The sequence below is a fragment of the Belonocnema kinseyi genome, chromosome 10, assembly GCF_010883055.1.
Source record: "Belonocnema kinseyi isolate 2016_QV_RU_SX_M_011 chromosome 10, B_treatae_v1, whole genome shotgun sequence".
In the NCBI taxonomy this organism is placed as follows: domain Eukaryota; kingdom Metazoa; phylum Arthropoda; class Insecta; order Hymenoptera; family Cynipidae; genus Belonocnema; species Belonocnema kinseyi.
Window position 1 is genome coordinate 33760388 of NC_046666.1, and position 10604 is coordinate 33770991.

The following is a 10604-nucleotide window of genomic DNA, read 5'->3' on the forward strand; positions in this document are numbered from 1 at the left end:
TTTTGAAAATCTGTCTCTTTTATTTAAAAATTTACCTGCGTCAGCAGAAATTACATGCTTTTTGGATACAAATGCAACTGTTTGATTCAAAATTAAACTTTTTTGTTGAAAATTCATACTTTTTGGTTGAAAATTCTGTTATTTTGTTAAAACTTTTAACATTTTTTTTTACAAAAATTTACTTTTTGTTTAATTTTTAATACGCTGATGTTGAAAAGAAATCGAAAATCTTTTCTGGACGAAAATTCCACTTTTTTTAGATTTATTTTTGGTTTGGTTAAAAAAGTATCTGCTTTAAGAGAAATTTCACCTTTCTAGGCTAATAATGCAACCATTTCGTTCAAAATTAAAATTATAAAATCATACTTTTTGGTTGAAAATTTTACTGTCTTGTTTAAAATTTAACTGTTGCGTAGAAAAATTACTTTTGTATAAAATTTATTTTTTGTTAAAAAAAACTCATATTTTGATCTTGAAAAGTGAACTAGAATCTTTTTTTCAATAAAAATTCAAATATCTTTGTAGAAAATTTGATTTAAAAAAAAATTCATTTGTTTTAAAAGAAATTTCACATTTTTAATAAAAATGAAAATAATTTGGCAGAGAATTCAACAATTTTGCTAAAACTTCATCCTTTTTTGTTAAAAAATCATCTTTTTTGGATTGAACACTCAGCTTTTTTCGCTGAAACTTATTTCTTGTTTAAAAATGTAATATCTTGATCGTGAAAAGTCAACTCAAATTTTTTTTATAGAAAATTGAAATATTTTTTGGAAATTTGTCTTTTTTAAAAAAAAATTTCTTCGGTTTAGTAGGTATTTCATTTTTTTGTTATAAAAATGCAACATTTTCGTTAAAAATTCTTCTTTGCTTGAGTATTCCACTATTTTGTTTGCAAGATTTAGTTGAATTATTTTTTTCACGAATAATTTTGTTCTATTGAATGTTTATATTTCTAGTTGAATATCAATCTCTTTGGTTTTTCTAATTTTGTTAAAAATTAATCTTTTTTATTTAAAAGTTTAACTACTTGGGTAAAAGTTATACTATGTAAAAAATATATATTTTTTTACTGTTTAGCGTTAATGTTGGGTGAAAATGCATCAGTTTTATGCAAAATTAATTTCTTGTTGAAAAGTCATAATTTTGTGTTGAAAAATTAAATTTTCACAGAGAAAATCTGACTTTTTGTTTTTAAAAGACTTTTTAAGAATAAATTTCATCTTTTTCTATTGAAATATAAACTATGACACTTTTGTTGGGAATTTATCTTTTCAGGTTAAAAATTCAAATATAATGTTAAAAATGTAATTATTTTGTTGAAAATTTAAGAATTTTGTTAAAAAGTAATATTTAATAGTAGAAAAGACATTTTTTTGTGTTACAAATAAATTAATAAATTTGAAATTTTTTTATTTGTATCTGAAATATTGTTTTATTCCGTTTATAAACGATTCTATGTAAAAAATATTACAAGATTAAAATGATGGTATTCGAACTTTAATGATCAAGGAAAATGAAAAATTAGTTAAGGAAAAATCAGGGAATTTCGGAAATGAATTTCTCGGGCACCCTGGCTAATTATACTAGTAATAACTAGAAAAACATTTTTTCAACTGAAAATTACGTAAGTAAGGGGGGGGGGAGGGGTAGAAATATTTTGTAACGGTTCATTATAAAGTATTCAAAGCATTGCTATAAATCCCTTCTAATCTGATTTACATGTGAGTTTCTGGGTTCAATTTAATTAGGCTAAAGGAAATTACAGCTACACTGAACTCTAAAGTTTAATGAACACAGTATCAGAGTGATCGTTTTAAGCAAAGAAAAAAATTCCGGGTCATTTCCCGGTTCACCAAAATTTCGTTCGGTCATTAATATTTATATTAAAAACTTACCTTCAAATTAAAACATTTATAGTTGAACGCTTTTGAATTTTCAACTATAAAATTAAAACTTAAAAAATTGTTAATTCAAACGCTAAATAATTTACGGGTGTAAAATGGAAGCTTTTAACATTTTTTAATTGATCAATTTTAATTTAAATGTCGCGTAACTGCAAAATTAAGAACTTTTATAAATTTTACAGTTCAAAAATTCAAAAAAATATAAATCCAGGCTATCATTTTAAATTCTTGAAATTGAAGAATGAATTAAAGAGATTTTTAATTAGAAGTTGAATTATTGTAATTTTGAGTCGTAACAAATTGATAATTTTCTAATTGTTGTTTGTAAATTGAAATTTGTTTTGAAATATTTTTAATCAATCTCTTAAAAATTTGTTAAAAATAAAAAAGAACTGTTTTGTAGTAATCTTTAGAATTTCTTCTATTATATTGATATCTTGCGAAATCCTTTAATTACTTTTAGAATTTTAATTCAAAATCTTCCAAAAATCTATATTTTACTTTGAAAGTTTCCTAAAACTTTTAATAAATTCTGAAACACTAAAAAACTTGCTTCAAAATCTTCCATATATTTTTTTCAATTTTGAAAATATTTTGAAATATTTAAAAAAGATTCTCTTAAAACGGATTTTTCAAAATGATGAAAAAATTTTTCGAAATTTTTTTTTGCATTATATTAAAACCTATGAAAACCATTAAAAAGCATGACAATTTTATTTAGAAATGTTGAAAAATCTATATTTTGTTTTAAATCTTTTGAAATCTTTTCAAGATTTAAAGCTATATCAAGATAAGCTACTAGAAAGTTTTTAAGATAGAACAATTATAATTAACATTGCAACGTTCCTACTCAAAGTTTACCTCACTGAAATTTCACGATTCAAAGCTTTCTGTTTTAAACGATTCATTCTACAATTTTTAGTTTTATATATTTCATTAATAATTGCTCATTTCATATCAACAATTAAACATTGCTGACCATTGAAAAATTTATCTTTTTCCTAATTGTAAATCTTCTAATTGAATGGATTAACAATGCAATATTTTTGGCTGAAACAACATTTGTATAAGGTTTTAAACTTGATAAAAGAATTTAAATGTGCATTTATTAATTTAAATTTATTTTTAACGTTAAAATCTACAAATTGTTTATTCCGAACAGATTCAGAATTGCCCTGTAATATCAATAAATTATTGTTTAATTTCATATACTCGAACTAGAGTTAAATTTTAAAAATCATTATTTAATTCATGTTCACAGATCATCAACTTAAAACGTTTTTTGTCAACACATTGCAATTTTAAAATTCGTTTAATTCAAAATTTACCCATAAAAATGAAGACCTGAAATGAAAAATTTTGATAATGAAAAATGTTAGAATTGCACATTGTGAACTAAATAATTTCTTTATTGAAAAAGTTAACAATTAAACTTAACATTAAAAAAAAGTTAAAATCAATCTCATTTAAAATTGCCGTAAATGCATCATTTTTTTAAAAGTTGAAAATGTGTAGATTATGCAACGGAAAATATAGTTTTGCGTTGTAAAAAAAAATATAAGACATTAAATGCGATTATGCGCTTCGCATAAAATAGAGGTCCTTAAACATAAGTATCAAACTTAAACTATAATTTATAAAAAAATTTTCAATCTTTTTTTTTCATCCTACAAATTAGTTAAGAGATTTTGAATATGTAATTACCCTCGAGATTGAATAATTTGGTACAGCCGAATCTGGATAGGGATTAGTCCATATATTTGTTGCACCTGGAAGATCTTCATTGTTCGATCCATTTAGCATTTCCGAAGAGTACGCTGGTCTTGCTGGTATAATGGGAGATCGACAACATACCCTATTAAATGGAAGAACATTTTTATTTTTTATGTTTGAATCGAAAATATGAGTAATTAAGAAGAAATTAAATAAAACTTAATTTAAATTTCAAATTATATGAATTAATAAAAATATTAGTAATTAATTAAATTTAATATCATAATACTTGTAGACTATACTTTTTATTTTACTCCTGCTAGTGAAATTACAGGGTGGACATTGCATAAAAAAATGCCAGGTCATTTCTCTGTTCGCAAACTTTTTTTATGGTCAATGAAATTAACAAATTTGAACTCTAAAGCTAAACATTTTTCCATTTGAAGTAATAACAACTGAGCTGCAAATCATTTAAATCGATTTTAAGCTAGAAATGTTAAAAATTGAACAATTAAATTTTTGTTATAAAAAGAACACTTCTGAAATTAAAAGTTAATTTTTTTCATTTTTGATATTTTAAAAACCCTTAAAAAGATTCAAAACTTTATTTCGAAATCTCGGAACACAATTTTATTTTAAAATATCGAAACACCTACATTATTTTGGAATTTTTGTCAGAACTTCTTATCATCTTTTAAAATAAATTGAATTCTTCCTAATTTTTTTAAAGTCCTACACAATTAAAACTATTTCCTTCAAATTTTCCGGATTCGTTGTTGATAATTTTGGAAATCTTTTTAAACATTTTCTTAAACTTAATTTTTCAAAATAAAAAGTTATTTCCGGTTTTCCTAGGAATCTGAAGAAAATGTTTTTCATTAATTTAAAGCCTTTTATAATTCTTAAAAAGCTTCTAAATTTTTGATACGAATTTGCAAAAATCTATACTTTATTCAAATTAGGCCTTGAACTATTTGCACCAAAATTACAGTACGAATATCCGGATTTTGTAGGTACACGTAGACAAAACTTTTTTTAAATTATTTGAAATCATTTCAAATTTCAAATAAATTTTGAATGATTTCCAAGCTGTTAAATATCTCTTTAACATACTAGACTTTTTTCTAAGAATAATAGGTGTTCAATTTCATTTATTCATCAATATTCAACAATTTAACTTAAAAATTAAATAATTTTATATAGAAAAATTGAAATTGTAACGTTTAAAGTTTAATTTTTTTTAAGTTTTGAATATTCAATGTACAATTACTGATTTGAAATGAACTGCCAGATATTTATAAATATTAAGTAGTTGTTCATTTTCTTAATTAAAAAATTTCAAATTGAATAGTTTAAAAATAGAATATTTTAGACTGAAGTAATATTTTAAATTTTATAAAACCCTCGAATTTTATCCGAAAATCATAGGCGTGCAAAATTTCTTACACATAAAAATTTAAGAATTTTAATTGTAAATTATATTTTTTCATATAGAACAATAAAATTTTATCTTTCAAAGTTTAGTTTTGAATATTTGATTTATAATTATTTATTTTATATGAACAATGAAATATTTATAAATATTAAGCAATTGTTACTTTTCTTCATTAAAATATTTAAAATTATAGACTAAAATAATATTTTACATTAAATAAAAGTCTTTAATTGTGAATATATTATTTTAAAGTTGTTTAAAAATGAATTAAAAAGATTTTTTTATCCAAAATTGTCGATTTCAAACGCTCGTAATTTTTTAATTTTCGAGTCTTTAAAACTGCATTTTAAAATTCTTTAAATGATGCATGTACGCTTAAAAATTAAAATCTGAAATGGAACATTTTTAAGTGAAAGATTAAAAATTTTTTTTTAAGTGACAGATTTTTTTCTAAAAATTTGTAAAATTCCCGATCAAGAAAATCATTTCCGACTTTTTCCCGGGCTTCTAAAATTCCCTGGTATTTTTTATGAAAGGGATAGGGTGGCCGTTTTAACCGAAGAAAAAAATTCCTGGTTTTTTCCCGGTTCGCAAACATTTTTCACGGTCAATGAAATTTAAAAAATCAAACTATATTCTAAACATTTATAATACATGTTCATATAAACATATTGTTGAAACATATTAGAAGTTAGATTATTTTTATTTTAAATAGTCTAGGCATCCTGTAAAAGCTTTAAAATTATGTTTCAAAATCTTCAGGAATCTAGAAGTGGTTTAAAAAAATTTCAAATTCAAAATAAATTTTGAATTTTTTTTCGGAACTTTTAAATATATTTCAAAATGAATTGAATTTTTTTATAACGTTTAGAAAATCCTGCAAATTAAAAAAAATTAATTTGAATTTATAAATAATAATAAAACACTCATTATTTGTAAAAATATTAGAGTAATTTTAAGAGATATTTAGAAGTTAAAAAAATCGAATTAAATTTAGTACTTGAAATGATTTGAAATACTTACAGCCGAATTAAAAATAAAACGTAGAGTTTTTCAGATTTAAAACAAACAATTTAGAATTTTTTAAATAATTGTGAAAGACTTTAAAAGAATACAAAATTTTCTTAAGATTCTTAGGAACAATTTCACTGATAAATTAAACCCTTTTTAAATAGAACAATTAAAATTGTAACGCTAAAAGTTTCAAAGTTCTTCGAAAATCTAAATATTCAAAGCTTTCTATGTAAAACAATTTAATTTAAAAATGTTTTCTTTTAAATATTTGATTTCAATGTAATCGTCTTAAATGGACTATATTATTATGGATATATTTTTAAGTTGAAAATAGTAAAACGTACGATTACATTTTTTAATGGCTAAAAAAATAGAAATAATATATTAATAAATTTATTTATTCAATTTAATATAAAAAATAATATAAAGGAAGACCTGAAACTCTGAATTAAAAATATATTATTGAGAAATCATGAAAATTTGTATTTAAAAATAAAATTATCGGAATAGATGATATATTAATTTCAATTCTTATCAAGAGTTTCGGATTGAAACAGTTACAATCTGGAAATTCTCAAATTCTGAACGGATCTAGAATTGTTTTGTCAAATCAATTATTGTTCAAATTTCTATACTTAGAGTACAGATAGATTTTAAGAATAATGTACTCATTTATATTTACAATTGATAAAATTCAACTGCTTTTATTAAAATTTTTCAACTTCAAATGTTTTTAATTTTTAATTATTTAAATCTTCAAAACTGCACTTTAATTATTTTAAAAACTGTTAAAATCGAACTTAGGTAAATTTTTCTTTTGAAAATTCGTAAAATTCTCGGCTTTCCTGCCCGGCGATCACCCTGTTTTTATAAAAAAATCTTCGATTTTAAAAACTTCTGATTTTTATTTTTTTTTAACCTTTAAAACTGCATTTTAAAATTCTTCAAATTAAAATATATGCTTTAAAATTAAAAATCTAAAGTGGCAAATTTTGGAAGTGAAAGATTTTCGAATTAAGCATTCTAAACTAAATGATATAATAATTTATAAAAATCACAATTTAATTATTTAAAAAACGGTTGAAATCAAAGTTGGACAACATTTTTATTCTAAAAATTTTGTAAAATTTCCGGTCAAAAAATAATGTCACAGTCATTTCCCAGTTTTCCAGGTTTCCCGGTCCAGCGGCCACCCTGGAGGGGGTTAAGTGATATTTTTCATAGAATAGGATCGGATATAATATGATAAAAGAGAAAAGGAGAGATGGGGGGGGGGTATAGGAAGTGGGGGACTTGAACTACTTAATTAACGTCTTAATGGGATAAGAAATCGTTTTTAGAATTTTAAACAATTTTTGATACGTGCTTTAACCATTAAAACTGGAAAATATGTCACTTACGAATTCACATCCTCTAGTTTTTTCAAAAGCCTCTCGTTTTCCTTACAAACAACTTCTTGATCGCGTATTACTTGCTCACGTGTGGAATAAAGTTCTGCATTTTCACGACGCAAGGCTTCATTTTCATTCATATAAGCTCGAATGAGTTGGCTTAATTCTGAATTTTCCAGTTCGGCTAACTTATCCAGATCTACCGGTGGAGTTTTTGGCACTCGGCTTTCGGCTACATAAAAACAAATGATATCCAAAAATAATTTTTTTCCCATCAAATCTACGTCGCTGAAAACGTTTGAAAACATTTCTGATGATGACAGAAAGTTCAACATATTTTAATTAAAAAAAAATGATTTTAAAAAGCAATTTTTTAAACTGATTTTTTTTATATCGTCGCTATGAAAAACTTGGTTTGAAACATTCTTTAACCACAATTTTTTTTTATAAATTTTGTATTTCTTACTACAGTGTAAAGGTTTTCATAAAATCTACGTTGCAAAAATTAAAAAAAAAAGAAAATTTATATAATTATAGAACTACAATATTTTAAATAATTTTTCATGTTTACTACAGTGTTATGTTATAAAAATTTTACATTCACGAAAATATTGATAGAATTTTAATAATTATAAGACAAAGTTTGCAATGTTTCTGTGTAGTGAAAAAATAAGGCTATTTGCACCGAAATTTCTGTACAAATAGTCACTCAGATCCCCTAATGACTATTAATAACAATAATAATACAAATCATAAATTCAAAATTACCTTTAGACTCACTGCGACTTATGTTAGAGGCATCACTTCCAAGATGAAGAGCTGCTCTAAGATGATCATTTTCCGTTTGAAGCGCATTGACTTCTCGCTTTAAACTTATAATTAAAGCTTCTCTTGGATCCTAAAAATAGCTCAAACATTTTTTTAGTATCAAGGTTAAATTAAAAAAAGATTCAGATCTCACTAATTAATAAAGTATTTTAATGGCTTGCATTTTGAGTGATAATAAAGAATCCATGTTTCCCGTAAGGGAAAATTATTATTTTTTATCACAAAAACAAAATTTCAGGGTAAATAATTAACTATTTTGAAAAGTAAGGCAGGTTAAAACATGTGTATGGGAATAGTAAAATTTGTGTTTACGTACCATTACTACAATTGGTTTGGTACGGATTTTTTTTGTCCTCGAAGCATATCGTAAAGTATTTAATGTTTCACTTGCATTTGAACGAGCCGGCGATATACACGCAATCTGTATAATTATTTTAAATAATGTTTATACAAACCAAAATTAAATTATTAATAAAATTCTATATACTGTGAAATTTTCAATTTACCATAAGAGAAACTCCATTCCCAGCAAGACTATCCGCTAATAATTTGGTTAATTTACTATCCCGATATGGAATGTGTCCACTTTTTTTCTTACCGTCGCTTAAAGATGCGATGCAATAACCTATGCAAATAAAATATATTTCAGGGCGTCTACTTAAATCTTGGAAAAATATTCCCTGAGAATTACATTTACAACAATCGCTTCGGAATCTGTATACAATTTCGCGAGTTTATTATAAATAAAATGCTTTTTCAGTATCTGTAAATATCTAAGTAAATGCGTAAAAAAAGTACTATTCATACGTAAAATTAAATAACTGTTTAACTAACATGTTTAATTTTTAATTACATAACTATGGATAAGTACTTTTTAAATGTATTCACCATCGATTAATTAAATAAATAAATAATACTAAAACATAATTAATCTTTTCTTTAATTTTTTTATAAATAAAATTTTTATTATGAATAACTAAATTTTTATTATATCTCTATATGCATAGACTTACAATTTAGTGCATATTTAACTTATTAATATTTTGAATGAAATAAGGAGATTTTTAATAAAAATACGGAAATATATTCATTTAAGTAAACTTAATTTCGGTGCAATATTAAATTCAATTTAAAACGCTTCAAATTCCTAACATTTATAGTAAAAATATTGCATTTTCAACAAAATATACATAATTTGAAACCAAATAGTTGAATTTTTAACCAAAAAAGATGGATTTTTGTATAAGAAAGATACATTTAACACAGAAAAATAGAATAGTTGAGTTTTTCGTAAAAAAATTAATTTTTAACAAAAAAACATAAGTTTCAAGAAAACAGTTAATTTTTCAATCAAATTGATGTATTTTCCACTTAAATGATGAATCTTCTATTGTCATAGTTGAATTTTAAACCAAAAAGATGAATTTTCAACTAAAATGATGAACATAACTGGAATAATTAAATTATAAACAAAAATGATCATTTTTCTACCTAGAAGAATTAATTATTATCAAGTAAAGAGATGAATTTTCAACTAAAATGATGGAATATTTAACTGGATTAGTCCATTGCTATGTTAAAAAACAATTAAATTCAACTTAAAAATAAGAATTTTCAACAAGATATGAATTTACAATTGAAAAAGATTTTTCAATCAAGTGAGAAAAAAATTGTCCAAGAAATTGTTGAATTTTCAACTAAAAAAGATAACTTTTCAATCGAAAATATAATAGTTAATAAATAAATAAATTTTGAAAGAAAAATGTGATATTGAATACACCAATCAGAGAATATTGTATTCTTAAATCAAAAATATTCGAATTTCTTGTTAAAAAAATTTAATTTCAACAAAAAAAAACTAATTTTCAAGAATATATTTAATTATAGTTGATAAGTTAATAATTTGTTCTTAATTTTTATAAAAAACACAAAAATTAAAAAAATACGAAGAATTCTCTGCAAAAAGTATGACACATAGTGGATATTTCAAATCGTAAGAGATTGTATTTTTCAACAGTTGAATTTCTAGTTTAAAAAATTATTCTGAAAAAAACGAACTCTCAACAAATTAAGAAGTTTTTAAGCCAAGCTCCCAGATAAAAATTAAAACGTAAAAATCCCTAGATAAAAATTAAACAACCAGATCAAAAAATTCAAGTTTTGAACGATCCATCTATTTTTTTGTTATAGATAATGTTTAAGTTCATCAAATGATTTAATATTTTATTATTACGAACTATAATATATTTTTATTCAATATTTTTTTGAAGCAATAAATATTTATGGTAAAAGGCAGCCACTGTTAGTTACAACTTT

The 10604-nt window shown here is 23.2% G+C and overlaps 1 protein-coding gene across 1 annotated transcript in view; it reads right to left on the minus strand.

Annotated features, from left to right (window-relative positions):
- Positions 1–10604, minus strand: part of LOC117181865 (kinesin-like protein KIF12) — a 68185-nt gene that overhangs the window by 8143 nt on the left and 49438 nt on the right. Inside the window, exons 9-13 of the mRNA XM_033374875.1 lie at positions 8795–8913; positions 8605–8709; positions 8229–8358; positions 7470–7692; positions 3612–3762 (exon numbers count right to left, since the gene is read on the minus strand). Of these exons, the coding sequence (XP_033230766.1) occupies positions 3612–3762; positions 7470–7692; positions 8229–8358; positions 8605–8709; positions 8795–8913 (728 nt within the window). The remainder of the gene's footprint in view (positions 1–3611; positions 3763–7469; positions 7693–8228; positions 8359–8604; positions 8710–8794; positions 8914–10604) is intronic.